The sequence below is a fragment of the Exophiala dermatitidis genome (assembly GCF_000230625.1).
Source record: "Exophiala dermatitidis NIH/UT8656 unplaced genomic scaffold supercont1.5, whole genome shotgun sequence".
Lineage (NCBI taxonomy): Eukaryota > Fungi > Ascomycota > Eurotiomycetes > Chaetothyriales > Herpotrichiellaceae > Exophiala > Exophiala dermatitidis.
In genome coordinates, this window is record NW_008751650.1 from 2,762,987 (window position 1) to 2,777,794 (window position 14,808).

General features: G+C 53.2%; 6 protein-coding genes across 7 annotated transcripts; 1 reads left to right on the forward strand and 5 right to left on the reverse strand.

Annotated features, from left to right (window-relative positions):
- Positions 1-49: 49 nt before the first annotated feature.
- Positions 50-2,905, reverse strand: HMPREF1120_06554. 2 transcript variants are annotated; one of them, XM_009160758.1, is made up of 3 exons: positions 2,805-2,905; positions 940-2,666; positions 50-860 (listed from the first exon to the last, which is right to left on the reverse strand). In XM_009160758.1, exons 2-3 carry the CDS (start codon positions 1,979-1,981, stop codon positions 430-432), a joined length of 1,473 nt encoding a protein of 490 aa, XP_009159006.1. In that variant the 5' UTR covers positions 1,982-2,666; positions 2,805-2,905; the 3' UTR covers positions 50-429. The 2 variants fall into 2 exon arrangements, with proteins under 2 accessions (XP_009159006.1, XP_009159005.1); XM_009160757.1 differs by having other exon boundaries at positions 940-2,905.
- A 263-nt stretch (positions 2,906-3,168) lies between these two features.
- Positions 3,169-5,856, reverse strand: HMPREF1120_06555 (uncharacterized protein). The gene has a single exon (XM_009160759.1). It carries the CDS (start codon positions 5,427-5,429, stop codon positions 3,387-3,389), a length of 2,043 nt encoding a protein of 680 aa, XP_009159007.1. The 5' UTR covers positions 5,430-5,856; the 3' UTR covers positions 3,169-3,386.
- A 203-nt stretch (positions 5,857-6,059) lies between these two features.
- HMPREF1120_06556 (uncharacterized protein) lies at positions 6,060-7,727 on the reverse strand. Its single transcript, XM_009160760.1, has 2 exons — positions 7,031-7,727; positions 6,060-6,972 (listed from the first exon to the last, which is right to left on the reverse strand). Exons 1-2 carry the CDS (start codon positions 7,550-7,552, stop codon positions 6,520-6,522), a joined length of 975 nt encoding a protein of 324 aa, XP_009159008.1. The 5' UTR covers positions 7,553-7,727; the 3' UTR covers positions 6,060-6,519.
- Positions 7,728-7,785: 58 nt separating this feature from the next.
- On the reverse strand, positions 7,786-9,411 carry HMPREF1120_06557 (uncharacterized protein). The gene has a single exon (XM_009160761.1). The coding sequence runs from the start codon at positions 9,074-9,076 to the stop codon at positions 8,723-8,725; it is 354 nt and encodes a 117-aa protein (XP_009159009.1). The 5' UTR covers positions 9,077-9,411; the 3' UTR covers positions 7,786-8,722.
- Positions 9,412-9,636: 225 nt separating this feature from the next.
- HMPREF1120_06558 (uncharacterized protein) lies at positions 9,637-10,794 on the forward strand (the record flags this gene model as incomplete). The annotated part of the gene is made up of 1 exon (XM_009160762.1): positions 9,637-10,794. One exon carries the CDS (start codon positions 9,637-9,639, stop codon positions 10,792-10,794), a length of 1,158 nt encoding a protein of 385 aa, XP_009159010.1.
- A 144-nt stretch (positions 10,795-10,938) lies between these two features.
- On the reverse strand, positions 10,939-14,091 carry HMPREF1120_06559 (uncharacterized protein). The gene is made up of 2 exons (XM_009160763.1): positions 13,463-14,091; positions 10,939-13,412 (listed from the first exon to the last, which is right to left on the reverse strand). The coding sequence occupies exons 1-2, from the start codon at positions 13,630-13,632 to the stop codon at positions 11,225-11,227; spliced, it is 2,358 nt and encodes a 785-aa protein (XP_009159011.1). The 5' UTR covers positions 13,633-14,091; the 3' UTR covers positions 10,939-11,224.
- Positions 14,092-14,808: the final 717 nt, after the last annotated feature.

Consider the following 14,808-nt stretch of genomic DNA (forward strand, 5'->3'; position numbering starts at 1 on the left):
ATACGGTATCGACCACTTAGCTTCCTCACTAGTAGGGTAAATGTAGTCGTTCACTTGCACCTGACGGCTCTCAGGGACATATTACAATTATTCTATTTGATGTTTTGCTCACAGTAGCCGTGTATCGTACGTCAAGGCCAGGACGAGGCTGAACCCCTATCTGAGTCTGTTTTGCCTTATGGGTAGAAGGGACACAGGCTGTGACCAGTGAGAGTACTGGAACAGCTGCTGGGCCACGTCCCATCCAAGTATGAAAGGCGATGAGCGACCTGATATCCCGTAACATTACCAACCCCTACATGACACGCCGTTCGAACCCACTCGGACTGTTTATACATCTACAAGATACAACTCCTTCAATCCATCTCCCACATCGATATAGCATATAGTAAGAGTCATTCCATGCGGCGTTGCTCCGTAGAACTCCCGCTAGAAGAAGAGAGCAGCCAAGAGAGCAACTCCAAAACAAGCAACAAGCCACTGCTGATGCTGATGCTGATGCTGCGCGGCTTGTGCCTGGTCCAACTTTTCCAGTCGGCTCAACCCCATGGCCAACAATGCAGTCAGGAGGATCAATCTATTCGAAATGCCAACAACGAACTTGAAACACAGTAGCGGGAAAAGGGCCGTTGTCAACACGGTGAAAGGAATAGAGCCAGACACAGATTCCCTGGCCTGTGACGCAGTAGTATTTGTTGCTTTTGTCAACAAAATTAAATCATCCTCGTCGTCCAAAAACCTCGATTCCGCGGCCGACAAAGGGTTATTGTCTCGCAGCCACGATCGTAACCGTTGGACATCTGATGGTGCTGCCTGGGATGTTGATCTTTGCACTTTTTGTCCTAATATCAGAGCTTGGTCTGTTTGTAGATTGTCAGCTTATCCGTCCGTACACGACAATGGTGCCAGTGGCACCGGAAGTAAAAATTAAACACTCACAGTACTGCTCGAGCTTGAGGTAGAGTCGGCCCAGGACCTCGAGTCGACGACCGTGCAGATCAGTTTGGTGCCATTGCCAATTGATCCGTCGCGATGCCGGCGAGATACTGCCATCGGAATTGATCCTGCTTTCGGTATCATTTGAGTCCAAAAGGGAGAGCTCCTCTTCCATTTCCACGATTTCATCTTGCAGCTGCAACAGCATGCGGAAATGGACCTTGTCGAACCGCCTGAACAGCAGTGGAAATTCTCCGCGGGACAATTTCTCTGAGATCAGGTCATACCCGGACAACAGCCTCTTTGCCGACCGTGGTATTCTTTGAGGCTCTTCTGCTGGGCAATCAAAACGAACGTGCCCTTCTTGCGGACTTGAGGTCCTAGCCACAGAGTCGAAAACCTGGGCTTTGTGGGTGGCCGGAGGTATATCTGGCCACTTCCACCGGGACTCTTCAGAGTAGGCAGTAGGTTTGCTCTTTGACTGTTTTTGGGGATCATTTCTATCCTGCGGCTCTTCAAACAATGGCGGCAATTCTTTCTCTATGCTCCGGTCGAGACCGGGCTGACAGATACTGCTGTCTCCCATGGAAATGCCCGAATCGGACAGCTGGCTTCTTACCACACTATCATTGTCATTGTCGGATTCTTCGTGTCGAGACAGTGCTTCCTGGCGAACACATGCCTCTTCTTGCGGATGCTCGCTGGTGGCGGTGTCGTCATTCTCATCGTGGACAAGGAACGAAAAGACGTCGACCAAGTCTGCGGATGAGGTCCTCTCTTTCTGTTCTTTTGGAACAAGACTCCCTTTTCCTTGAACCACCTTCGCCTCCCGACTCCGGTTCTGTTTTGACGCCCTCCGTCTTCTGCCGCCGCCAGTGGATCTCGAGTAGGATTCTGGAGTGATGGTTGATGCACTGTCGTTGGAACCGTGAGAGCCCGTGGTAATCGCGGAAAGAAGGGACAACTTGGACGAACGGGAGGCCTTGCTCACGCCGTAGGTCTGACTGCGACGCCGGCGCCCTTGATCCCGCCCGGAGACGAACATACAGTAAAGCAGAAATGGCGTGCAAGCTGGTGCCCAGTCATAGACGGCCCGCCAGGAGGCCTTGTGGGGGAAGGAATGAGGATAAGCAGAGCTGCTGTTGGTGTTGGTATCTAGCAAACATGGACCACAGAATGGACGTAGATAGCCCCTCCATCATCGGGCCACCAAATCCGGTAGTAATTTGGGAACAACCAGCGACGGACAAATGGGCCGAAAGCAGTCAACAGACGGGATGGTTGTCATGAACTCAGCAGATCACAGCAGCAGTCATCGCTTTGTGGTCGGTCGGACCGCCGGGGGAGGTGACAGGTTCGAGAACGGAGGGGGCAGGCAAAGGTGTAACGGTTAACGTAACGAATCTGAGCATGCAACACAGGATAAGGGCATGCAGCAGCAGCAAAACACCAACAAGCTTTGGTCCTTTCTATACGAGGTGCCGTCTGTAGAGGGAGCGATAGGACAAGAGGATACTGTCGTAGCAGAGAGCGAGAGGGTAGACCAGCCAGACAAACCGGGAAAACAGGGCAGCGAGCGTAGGGAGTGCAGAGAGTGCCAGTGCAGCAAAAAGCAATGAATGAAACGGTCCAGTCGGGGGATTCCGTCCTTCTTTTGTGTCCCAGCAATAAATAAACAGTCCCATCATTGGAAGATTGGGCGTTTGTGCCCAACGGCGCCCTGCCCTGCCCTGTCCTGCCCGTCAGCAGCTGAGCGGTCGATCGTCGAATGGGCTGCGTTGCGGACCAACGGGTCATTCAAGTTGACAATGCACAATGCAGGAATGGAATGTAGAATCGCGCCAGCGATGGAGATTGACAGCACATACTGTACCAGAAACTTGAAAGTGAAGTGAGTGGTCAGATCTTCAGTGGTAGGTTCAGACGAATCCCACGCCGTCCTTTCGCTTGTTTCGAGCCCACAAAAGACTGCAGATATCCGCGAGAAGTAGACACGAAAAAAGCGACGAGGCGGACGGAACAGGAAGCAAAAGATACACCCCACAATTTCACCTACCTTGTGTAGCTAATCGTCATTTTGGGTAGGTTGAGTCGAGTCGTTCAAGTTCCGTCGCTGTAGCAAGCGGGTTGGCTAGGCGCATTTCAATTGCGTCGATACCTTACCTAGGTATCTCGATCCGGCGACTAGGAAGAAGCCAGCGTAGCCGCTTAAGCAGGGACAGCAGAACGATGCAGACGGTCGGTCTGTGAGACTTTCGGCACGCCACGGGGGATGAATGAGTGGTTTGGATCGTGTTGTTTCCCACAGGGGCAGAAAGAAGAGCAACTTCGTGAGGGCTCATGTTCATCACTGACATGATATTTCCACCAACATCACTCGCCCGCCTGCTGATTTACTACTATAACATTGTACAATTAGTACTGGTCTGCTGTACCAGGAGCAACCCTATTCAGCCCCAGAACCTCCAACCAGGAACCGACTTGATCCCCGTACATTGTTCCGGATGCATCTTCTTCCACTTATCATCCACATCATCCGGAAACCTCTCATGACCTCTAGGGACAAAGCGCATGCCGACATGTCCCTTTCTCATCTGCAACGAAATAATCACACTGAGACCATTGAGCATCAAGTCTCTTGCCCGTTCAGCAGCCTTCTGCCAGACTTCGACACGAGCATCCTCATCCATGGCAATCACCTCGTCATCCGACGCCCACTGATCAACGGCCAACTCGACCGAGTAATTCTGCAGAATCACAGCGAGTGTCGCCAGGACCTCGACCTGGGCAAACCTTCTGCCTAGACAGGCGCGATATCCATCACTGAAGGGGATATATGCGCCCCTGGGAGGCCGGTACATGCGGTCCGAAGTATCGGCAGCCTCATTGACGGCGAGGTCATCGGCAGTAACAGCTTCGGTCGGCATATCAGTATCAGAGGCACTCGTAGTAGTTCGAACCTCTCCCTCCTCGTCCAACAGCCAGCGTTCGGGCCGGAACTCTTCGAGATCATTGTCGACATTCGACACCGGATGAACCGGTCTGCCGCCTGGCAAGGTAGGTTTGCCCGCGGGCCAATATCTGGGATTGCGCTGGACATTGGACGAACACAGACTAATATACGTCCCACTGGGGACTGTACACGGCTTGCCGTCAATGGTGATGGGTTGATCAGATACCCCCCAGGTCGACTTTGGAATCCCAACGACAGGCGGCACCAGCCGCAGTTCCTCCGCCAGTACGGCACCTACCATCCCGCCAAACAGAGCCGGTAAGTCCCGATCATAGTCCCATTGAGAAGGCGGTCTTCCCTGGAATATACGGTCGAGGTCCTTCTGCACCGCGCGCTGGCTCTTCGGGTAGAGAGCGAGATAAAGCAGCGAAAAATGGATCGAGTTGGCGGCCGTCTCATGGCCGGCCAGGATCAAAACGAACATATTACCCAGAATCTCCGAGTCTGTAAGAGTCACGTCTTTGCTCTTCTCCGAAAAAACCTGGCCTTTGACCAATTGGCCCAATAGATCCATCTGATCTTTGTTATCTCTTGAGGAGGACTCGGCTTCGAGCGTCCTTTTCTTGGACGCAACTGCTTCTTTCATATAATTCCCCCACTCGACATAGGCCTCATTGGCCTTTCGTACAGTCTTGGAGGGGATCTTGTCCATCAGCCAGCGCGGCAGGATGAACTGGAACAAGATATTATCCAGCAGACAGTGGATGGCATACGTGTAGCTCATGGAGTGTCCCGCATCACGATCGAGGTCCTGGTTCTGGATTTTCGAGGGGTCGTCATAGTTGGTGTCTATATCAGCCTTTTCGTCCGCGGACGGCCACTCGAGTTTCCTTCCAAAGCCCGCCCGACTGATGACATACAGGCTGAGGCGCATGGTATCGTCCATCACCCTGTCGACCGTGATATTTCCCTGGCCGTCCGGTCCCACCCACGAAGCCAGCATCGCAGAGGCCTGGTCTATACTCTCGGCCCACACGAGATGGTTGTTCTTCTCCGTAAAGGGCGGACTCGTCGCTTTGCGATGTTGTCGCCACATGGCGCCCTCGGTCGACACCACATTCTTGCCGTAAATGTCGAGTGAGCGATAGATGGGCGTCGGTTTGGGGAAGTCGTTTCTTCGAGTTGTGATCTGCGATATCACTTCGGGGTCGGCCGTGTGCATCATGATCCCGCCCGGAGATACCACCAGAAATGTGTCTGATCCCACTCGCTCAAATATCTCCATTCCAAGGTGGTGATTGAAGTCTGGAAGGCAAAAGTCGACCCATCCTGTCCACCGCCGTGGCAATCTGGCTAGTAATGGTAGCCATAGTCGGTGCGTGATCAGCCACGTCCGCTTGATGTAGTGTACCGGCGCGGTCACGTATGTGATTCCTGACGCTCGTGCACGCTGTACATTCCGTCGGAAGGAAAGGTAGATGTTGATGAGGCGGTAGACGATGAAAATAGAAATGGCCGCCACGGCCAGCATTGACCGCATGTTGGAGGCGCCGCTCGCTGCAGTTGGGTGGGCGGCGGGCGCAGGGGGTGGGTGAGGATGGAGGCGGGCAGTGTGGTGGTGGTGGTGGTGGTACAGGAATGGGAGGTCCGGTAGTAATGCAGATTAGTTGTAGATCAAATAAATGAAAGCGAAAAGAAAGGAAAAAAACAGAAGATGGGTCCAGTTTGGTTGAGTTTGTCTTTCTGGACAACAAAATACGAAACAGACAGTGTCTGAAACCATAAACACGAGCAGCTCCAAAGGACTGTGTCAGGCGGTCATGCATTCCAAGAAAAAGCTACTGCAATGTGAGTCCATAGATCCGAGGACTTGATATGATTTCTTGACAGAAGTTTGCAACGAACTGCAGTACCGTCACCACTGCACCATCCTCCTCCAGGTGGCGAAGCAACAGGCCGGCATGAACATTAATGATGGTTATGATGGAGTCTCTACCCGGCCAGTCTGGGGTTCAAGTTTCTGGCTAATTAGTCGCTCGTCGTTTGGACCCCGGTCAAGCTCCTCTTGTGAAACGATTCGGATAAGTTCGTCTCACCCAAGCGAGTTGCCTCTGATTCATTCCTCCCTGCTCCAGGGCATGCGCCCTGTGTGGCAGATGGTAAACGCCCATGAGGTTTAGAATTCGAATTGCAGAGACTGTCTACTAGTTATAGCCATACATGAAATGGTCATGAGGTTGGGTGTCTAGTGACTGCATATCAAATACAACTAAATCTTGCGTATCAAACCACGGAAAGACTCAAACGAAACGGTGATAGGTATCCTGCTCCTCCTCGTCGTCGCTACGTGGTTGACCATTAACACCCTCGACTATCCCACCTCAACCAGACAGAGGAAACAAGAAATTCAGCCGAAACACGGCGAAAACGTGAATCCTACACTCTAGACTGCGATCGGTATCCACCCTTGCCCCCTGCAAGAGCCCTACCCACGTAGGTAGGGATCCTACATTAGGCTCTTATCGCTCGATTCTTTCTTTCTCGCATTCTGGATCCTTGCGCCGTTCTCGTTGTCGCTCCCATTTCCTCTGCCTTTCCAGCCGCTGCTCAGCATTCCATGCCTCCACCCTCTAGGCGGTCGCTTGCTCCAAGTGGGTGCCCTGGGCTTCGGCCGCGGGCTTGTCTGTTGGAGGAGGCGGCGCCAGTGGCTCAGTCACTTCAGAATGGGTCTGAGTACCGGCACCCGAACCTGCTCCCGTAGTTTCTGCGCCCGTGCTCACGCCTGTGTTTGCGCTCGCACGCTGCTCTGTAGGCATCAAGTTGGCACCGAGACTTCCTGCGCTGGAATGGATAGGCTCCAAGTTAGGTTGCCATGAGAGAAGTTCCTGTTCGGCATCGGCCAAGATCTGTCTGGCTTCACCGGCCTGGTCAAATGGCTGGCGAACGTCTCCGGGCACCACAGGAGTATCGTCAAGCAGGTTCAACAGGCGGCGGCCATATCTGGACAGGATGATTTGTTTCTCGGCTCGCTCGATGGTGGCTGCAAAGTGCACGTCGAATGCTTCCTTGAGTTTCTGGCGGGTCTATTACACAATTAGCAAGGGAAGTCCTCAACTTGGTACAATGGGCAGCTTCACATACCGTGTTGGTGAGTTGGGCCTCGGCGACCAAGTTTTGAGCCTCGGCTCGCACGAGTTCTTGCTCAAGTGTGACAAGTTTGGGGCTGGAGGGTTCTTTGTATTTGAGCTTCTGGATCTCATCGGCAATCTTGGCCTTCTGGTCTCGGCTGGGCTGTACGCTGGCCTCGATGTTTCTGATCTGCTTCAGGATGGCCCGATAGTCTTCCAGGTTTTGCGCGAACAGATCTTCCTGTTCTCCAATCTCCGACAAGATAACGCCAATCTTGTCCGACAGATCCGACACCGCATCGTCGCCGGTGGACTCACCCCAGTCGGAGAGTTGAGAGGCGATCGAGAGACGTTCGCGGCCGGCGGTCTCGTAGGCGCCGATGGCATGGTTCTCAGTCTTGATCAGCTTGTACAGCTTCTTGGAAAGCTCCGCCTGTTGGATGCCGCGCAGCGTGGAAATGGAAAAGGTGTGCTTGGGAGCCTCTTTCGCGTGGTCATCCTTCTTGCGGGAGCGGATGGATAGAGCGCGGTTCATGGCGGGGGAGGTTGTCTCGTTAACTTGGGGAGAAAAGAAATGAAGTGATCAGTCGTAAGGCTTAGATGGAGGCAATGCCAACAGTTTGGATCAATCTTTGGGTATCACTACTGGGAAGCAAGATGAAGAAGGCAGACAACAGGAGTGAGGGCTGATGGTTGATGGTTGAAGGCTGGGAGTCGTTCAAGTTTGGTTGCGAATGCGACGAATGCACAGACATGACGTATGACGTATGTGGATGGAACTGGAACTGGAAAACTGAACTGTATCTCTATCCGTTTACCTGCCCCGATTGCATTATCGATCGAGTTCTGCGCTACAAAGAACCATTATTTGCTGTACCTACTAGTATGAGGCAGCAGATCATGCAGGGCCATCACCATTGTCACCACCAGTAGCCTGGTGCATGGTGGTTGAGATGCCAGCAGCAAGCCAGTATCATTGTGACGGGTGATTACTAGTAGAACACTTCCATTTCCACCCCTCTACAGACATGGCAACGGAAACATCCAACTCCGAGACAAGCGCAGCCAATATCTCATTGATGGCCTTGAGTTATACCTGAGGCTGATGGCACCTGACCACTTCCCACGTTCGCATCCAAGTTGTGGTATAGTAGTGCAAAGCTGATTCATCCCACCCTTCAAGAATTAAGCACATGCTGCTGATGATGTCATCAATGGTCGTCCACGGATATTCTTTGTTCATGCTCATCTTCGTAACTTCAATAAACCATCCATTTTGACTCGTTATTGTACTGCGCCGACCAGAACGAAACAGTCCCTCTTAGATGGCGCATACTCGTAGTAATAATGCCATAGCCGTCCGCATGCAGCCCTGCCTGATCGCCAACCAAGCTATTGCTCACAAATTGTCATTTCTTATCGTATTGCTTGCTCCTCATCCATCAGGCTGCCACATATTGCCTGCTCCGGCGGCTCTCTTGTGTAACAATCCTCGTCCTGCTTTGGCTGCGGCGTCCATCCGAGCCAATGTCCCTGTGGCTGTCACGATACTGGCTATGGTTCTCGAAGCTGCCATGGCTGTCTCTGGGACGATGTGTAGAGGCAGAGCGTCGACCGGCTGCAACATCGCTGCGACGGTAGGTGACCCTCTCTGGTCGTGAGACATATTCTCGACGGTACCGTGGCTTTTCGTAGTGTCGAATGATCACTGCGTCGTCGCTACCGCCGCCGCCGAAGCACATTCCGAGGGTTGGAGAGGGCGAAGCAGAGAGTAGTAGTGCGTCAAGTTCGAGGAACACTGCGAGAACACAATTTGGCTGCGGGTTGGACGCAGGGCGGACGAGGCGTTCGCGAGGGTCGGTACTAATTGAGAGTAAACCAGGTGCAAGTTCGTCAATTGTCTCGTCCAGGTCTTCTTCGTATATATACTTGGTGGTGCTGATCTATGGAAATACATACCCGGATTCCGCCCGTGTCTGGGGCGTAGCGATGCGAGCCAGTTCTTCGACGACATCATCTTGTGGCTGGGTCGGGTACCTAGGTAGTTGTAGAGACACATTGGGTATAGCTAAAGAGTTACTCCGTCCCTAGGCCGCCGGCGGACTTGGCTTTGTAGGGGCAACCCTGGCACTGCAAACCATCCGGCTAGATCAGAGCCCGGAGGAGATGCCTCAAATGCATCTCACCGGTTAGCATTTTCAACCCGACGCCATCTCAGATCCGGTCATATACCGACGACAACAAAAGAGGGCGTTGATAGTGCAACCTACTGCTATCAACATTGTGGTGTTACACAACTGGCATTGCGAGACGCCGAACTGGACCTCCTCCACAGTCTCCATCATGGTGTCGGGCCGCCCGTCTCCACGGTCTGATCATCACTACTACTCAGGCGGTACAGGACCTCAGGTATCTACTATAAAAGCCCTCTACACGTCCGTGAGCAACTATAGCTATATCACCGTCAGATGCCTTCCTTGCCTATCTCTCGATTCATACTAGGGTCCTATGTGCGCGTCGTTCAACTGGGATCGAGGAAGCCTCAAGTTGTATCGATGAATGCGCATCTCGAACCATATCAGTCTCAGCATACATTACTACTACGAGTAGTATTCCAACATGGCCACGGCATCTTCTAGCAACGACAAGGCCACAACCAACACCACCTCCTTCTCTCATGACAAGTCCAGACGGCAAAGTCAAAGTCCACCAACCTTCCTAACACTCCCGCCCGAGATCCGCACAAACGTCTACGCACGCCTATTCTCCGCGACCACAGCCATCAAGATTGAACACGAACACCCCAACCGACAAGCCGACTATGACCAGGAGGACACCGACAACACACAATCATGGCAGTTACATAGACCGTCTGTGACCAACACCAACACCATCACTCCCACCACTACAACCACAACCTCTCCCACTTCCACCACAACACCAACCTTCACCACCAACCCTAACCACCCATCATCACAATCAAGTCAAGGTCTATCATCCCAACTCCTCCTCACAAACCACCAAATCCACGCTGAAGCCCTCCCGCTCCTCTACCAACTCAACACCTTCGACTGCTCCTCCCGCGAAGCCATCCCGCTCCTCCTCGGCACAATCGGCTCCCACCACTTCACTTTCATCCGCCATTTGATTCTCGACTGGGACCAACTCGAGGACTTTGCATGGATGCTCGCGAAACCCTTACACCAGACCCTCACTCTAGCCGGCCTCGAAATTCTCGAAACAGCAACCTGGCACATGCGCATCCCGGGGTATCCATCTGCTCCCAAAAACCCAATTTTGCTCGCCACAAAAGCCTACGAGCGTCAACTGTGCCAGGCCGCATTGGACATTTGTTCAAAACATCCCCGTCTGAATTGTCTGTTGCAACGGACTCGCAGAAAACAGACCGTCCCCTCATCAGATCACCTCGGCCGTGTTCTCTATCGTGTCGAGTTCACCGATCCGCCGTCCTGGAGTAGTTCCCAGGGCGCCATCATCCTAAGTAATGAACCTTTGCCGGGTGCTGGGACCCCCGCCGCCACGGGAGGTGTTACCACTACTAACAACACTTCTGCATATCGCATCAAATGGCGTTTCGTCGCCAACACATCCACCGCAGCAGCAGCGGCGGCGGCGGCAGCAGCAACAACAACAACAACAGGTTCACCACCAGCAATTAGCCACGAGGCTGAAACCATCGTAGACTTGCCAGCCGAATTGGCTGCACTCAAAGCCTGGCCTGCCTCGGGCATGATTGCTTCCGCAATAGCCTCATAGCACAGACTCTCTCTGTTTCGGTCTCTGTCTCTCAAACACTGGCATATACAGTACGAGCACGAAATGAATCGAAAAGCAAATAATGACACAAAAGCGAAGAGCAGACACGAAAGAACGGAAAGAGAAACGCGACAAATGATCAGACCATCTTGAACCGTCATCCATTGACAGATCTTGACTATCTTCCTGTAACCTTGCCGGCGCAAAAGGCAGACATACTAACATAACCCATCTCGATGGACCCAGCAGCTGTCCGCAAGAAGGGAAAAAAGGTCCCAAACCGGTAACTGTGCTCCTCGTACTCGTACAGATCAATATTTCTCTGCCCAAAGACTGCAACCTACCAACCTGCCAACCCAATGCAACCGAATGCAGGCTGTAATTTTAACCAGTAAACACCCACCAAACCCAAAGAACAAAAAAACTCCGCTCATCCTTGCGTTGACGTCTGAACCTGAGCCTGGGCATGAGCCTGGGCTTGAAGATGAGGTTGAGCTTGTGGTGGAACTTGAACTTGACCCTGAGGAGCCAGCGGTGCAGGCCCGCCTGGAGTAACTCTCGGCTGAGCCGCCGCATTTCCAGGGTACTGTGCCTGTGCCTGTGCCTGGCCCGGGCCGTACCCAGGAGCCAGCGTTGATGCCGCAACACCAGGGGTGCCCGGGGTTGCAGAGCCGGGCCTCTGATACGGATAAGGCGCTTGAGGTTGCTGGACCGGGTATTGCCTCGCTTGATAAGGTTGAGCATTTGTGAGTGGCTTTTGAGGAGAGGCTGTTCGGGGCACATTGGCGGCGGGGGTTTGGTAGCCTGGTTGGACCGGCCGCGGCGCGTATCCGGGAGTCTGGGCCTGTTGCACAGGCGTGCCGCCATAATTCGCATAGCCATTCTGTAAGGACCGCTGGAATTGTTGGATGGTGGGACGATTTCCGAATGGAGTGCTGGCTTGTTGGTAAGGCGTTTGTGCATATGCCGGTCTGGGTACGGCTGGAGTCTGGTACGGGGCCCGCATCCCATAAGCCGCCGTCGCCGGGACCGAATTGTAATTCCGCACCTGGGTGTTGTACGTCCCTGCGTTCACCGGGGCCGGCGTATAATTCGGTCGAAGCTGCGGAGTTGTCGCGGTGCGAGTCACGGCCGACGTGGCTTGTTGTGACATCTTCTGTCGACGAAGCGTATAGTCGTCCACTTGGCCTGTACCCGGGTAGTCGGGCGCTTCGACAACCAACTTGGTCGAAATGTTCAACTCTTCCAGCTGGTCCCCGTTGAGCTTCGCGACAGCAAACGGCGGTAACGATGACACCAGAATGCTCAGTTGCGTCCGGAGCATTTCAAAAACATCCACCTCAGGCTCACTTGGTTTGGGGATGCTGCCTGCGGCAAGCGGTTCGAGACTGCGATTCTTCTGGTACGAACTCAACGTCTCAATCAGTTCTGATATCTGCTCGAGCAGATCATCCACATCATCAGGTTCATTTCGGACTTTGAAGGGGTCCTCCACTTCCTCAGGCTCAAAGTTGGCAACGGCCTCTTCCAAACCGACCAAACTTTCCTCTCCGCCTTCGGCAATTGCTTCCTGGGTCACTTCCTCGGGTTCTTCGTGAGTCTTAAAAATCCGGGACAGTTGTTGCTCGCCATGCCTGCGCCACCATAGCTGACTTCTGTATCTCTCGGAGAAGATCGACCCGGAGTTGTCACAGGTCGGCGCAAAGGACGAGTAGACCGAATTGTAGAGCTCTTCGTCACTGAGTTCGGTCTTCTGTTTCATGTCGTTCGCTTCCAGTGCAGCTTTGTAGTCCGTTGTTGTGGATGGTTGGCGCGCACGTTTCCGATCCTTCTCTGCAGACTTGTTGCTGCCTGAATACCTGATCCATGAGCCCGTGGGTAACTTTGCAAACCTGTAATCCTGCTTGAAGTGAGGGTTGGTCTCGTTCTGTGACCAGTATGGCACTAAGGTTAACGTGCCACCTCTCGCTGTAGTTTTCGGTCGTGGAGGATCCAAAGGTTTTAATCGGCCGGACGGTCGAAAGACTGTGCCTAGTAGCCTCTTTTCCTCCGTCTGTTTCTTCGCGTCACCACCCAGAGCGGTGAACTCTGCAATCTCGAAGCCGTTTGGCAATTGGGCTTCCTTTGGTTCAGAGGGTTCATAGATATCCTCACTTTCCTCTCCTCCTGGCCCACTGGTCTCTAGGCCGGAGTATAGCAGATGCGCGCCGCCATTGACCTGACTTCGAACGGAGAGAATGTGCCGCGCGCGGTATCCGGGAAGACTAGCCTTTGCCAAGTCATCGCCATCGTCGTTCCGACCATTTGGCTGGGAGCCGTTGGACGTTGCCGGGTCCAGCATTCCAATCAACTTTATCGTGTTGGACAACTTGTCCTGTATGTTGGGTTTAGGATGGCCCTCTCCATTCACCATCTGGGTTGCATCGTTCATGATGGCATCTTTGACCTTGTTGAGATCCTCCATGAGTGCGCGGAAAGAAGTATATGCGCCTGCCAGTATACGGGCTTCGACCGTGTCGCTGGTGCCTTCCCCATCGGCGAGACGTGCTCTTTTCGCTTCCGGAGCTTCCGTGGTCGTGGATAGAGGATATTTCAGCAAGGACGGTGTGGAATCATGTCTGCATAATTATTAAATGTGTGAAATACAACACGCGCAGAGAAGACATACTTGCGGAGAGTTCGTAAAACTTCTTGCAGAGAGGCTTGCAGCGGGGAATCCTTCACTTTCGCAGGCGATTTGGAAATATCTGGAGACGCTGTGCGCTTGCGCTTCCCCAGGTGTGTGGTTGACGCCGAGTTAGCGGCGTCCGGCGGAGAGACACCATTCACTTCCGTCATGATGGTTCTGCAGTGGATGTCGTGGAGTTTTGATCGTGAGGTTTTGACAAGGCGGGAACTCAGATGAGCGTGACCACATGCAGGTGGACTCTTAAGAAAGTATCATTAGGCTGGAAGTGAGCTGTTGGTGTATGATAGCGCCGATTTCCGCTGGGTTGCGCCGTTGAGATTGGGATTGCTCGCAATTGAATAGTCAACTGCGCGAAGGGCTGCGCAGAAAGTCCACAAGGGAGAAGATGGACCCGGCGTTTGCTATTATTCGGACGCGCACACAGGGCAAGCCAACTGCTCCTTATGTGAATTGAAAAGAGACAAAAGGATAATAATTTGAGGCGCCTCGTGTCGGCATCGACTGCCCAGTCCAACTGCAAGACAAATATGAGTTGAAAGTCAAGTCGCGGGTCGCGACAAATGGAGCGTTTTGGAGACTGTATTTGGTAGCAGTGCGAGATGCGGACGTGCAACTTGAATGGTGGTGCATGGCAAGGCTGGTGCAAGTCTTTCGCGGTCACTCGTGGACAGAGGACACTATTCCGAGTTTGGACTAATTCTCCTGTTAAGACACGTTTAGCGCGTCTAGCCACAGACTGCGCTTGGCGTCCAGTCCTCCTCCAAACTTCGAGTGGTTCGCTGTGTTGGGACACATTTCGAGGTCAATACAGACAACCGCCGATAAAGACTACAGCTTTACCCATCTGGCGCATGTACGCTTGTGCTCGTCCGGCCCGAGGGTAGCCCTGTGTAAGGGACACTTCTCATACTCAAGAAAGCGTCTCTTCACCCAGCCTGGCCCAATTGCTTCCCGATCGAAGCATCAATGGATGGTCAACGTCCGATCGGTAATATCTTGCTTCCCGAGTGCTCCTCGACGTCTTCCCTGCGGTAGACATGTGGTAAGGCTCCTACATGTGTGGACCTGTCTGTGGTTGTTTCTAACACGCTCAGATCGCCCTTGTGTACTCGTCATTACCCGGCCAACATGGAGTTCGGCATTGCTCATCGGAGCAGAAGCAGTTGCCTGCTGTGTCCCGACCCGCCTCGTGGACCGCACTCAAGACTGAGCGCGATGAAGGGTCTGAAAAACCAGGTGGAAGTTTACCTACCCTGAGTACACAGAGCGCTGGGCAGTCTCAGTCTGTTCCTCTGAGGTGGGAGGAGGTTCGACGCAGTCTTCTT

Bases quoted from the DNA above. Each gene is read 5' to 3' on its own strand.
- HMPREF1120_06555 (XM_009160759.1), bottom strand. From the start codon at position 5,429: ATGCGGTCAATGCTGGCCGTGGCGGCCATTTCTATTTTCATCGTCTAC.
- HMPREF1120_06556 (XM_009160760.1), bottom strand. From the start codon at position 7,552: ATGAACCGCGCTCTATCCATCCGCTCCCGCAAGAAGGATGACCACGCG. The intron at 6,973-7,030 runs GTATGTGAAGCT...ATTGTGTAATAG, and splicing joins AGGCCCAACTCACCAACACG to ACCCGCCAGAAACTCAAGGA.
- HMPREF1120_06557 (XM_009160761.1), bottom strand. From the start codon at position 9,076: ATGTGTCTCTACAACTACCTAGGTACCCGACCCAGCCACAAGATGATG.
- HMPREF1120_06554 (XM_009160758.1), bottom strand. From the start codon at position 1,981: ATGTTCGTCTCCGGGCGGGATCAAGGGCGCCGGCGTCGCAGTCAGACC. The intron at 861-939 runs GTGAGTGTTTAA...ATCTACAAACAG, and splicing joins CCTCAAGCTCGAGCAGTACT to ACCAAGCTCTGATATTAGGA.
- HMPREF1120_06559 (XM_009160763.1), bottom strand. From the start codon at position 13,632: ATGACGGAAGTGAATGGTGTCTCTCCGCCGGACGCCGCTAACTCGGCG. The intron at 13,413-13,462 runs GTATGTCTTCTC...ATAATTATGCAG, and splicing joins GTTTTACGAACTCTCCGCAA to ACATGATTCCACACCGTCCT.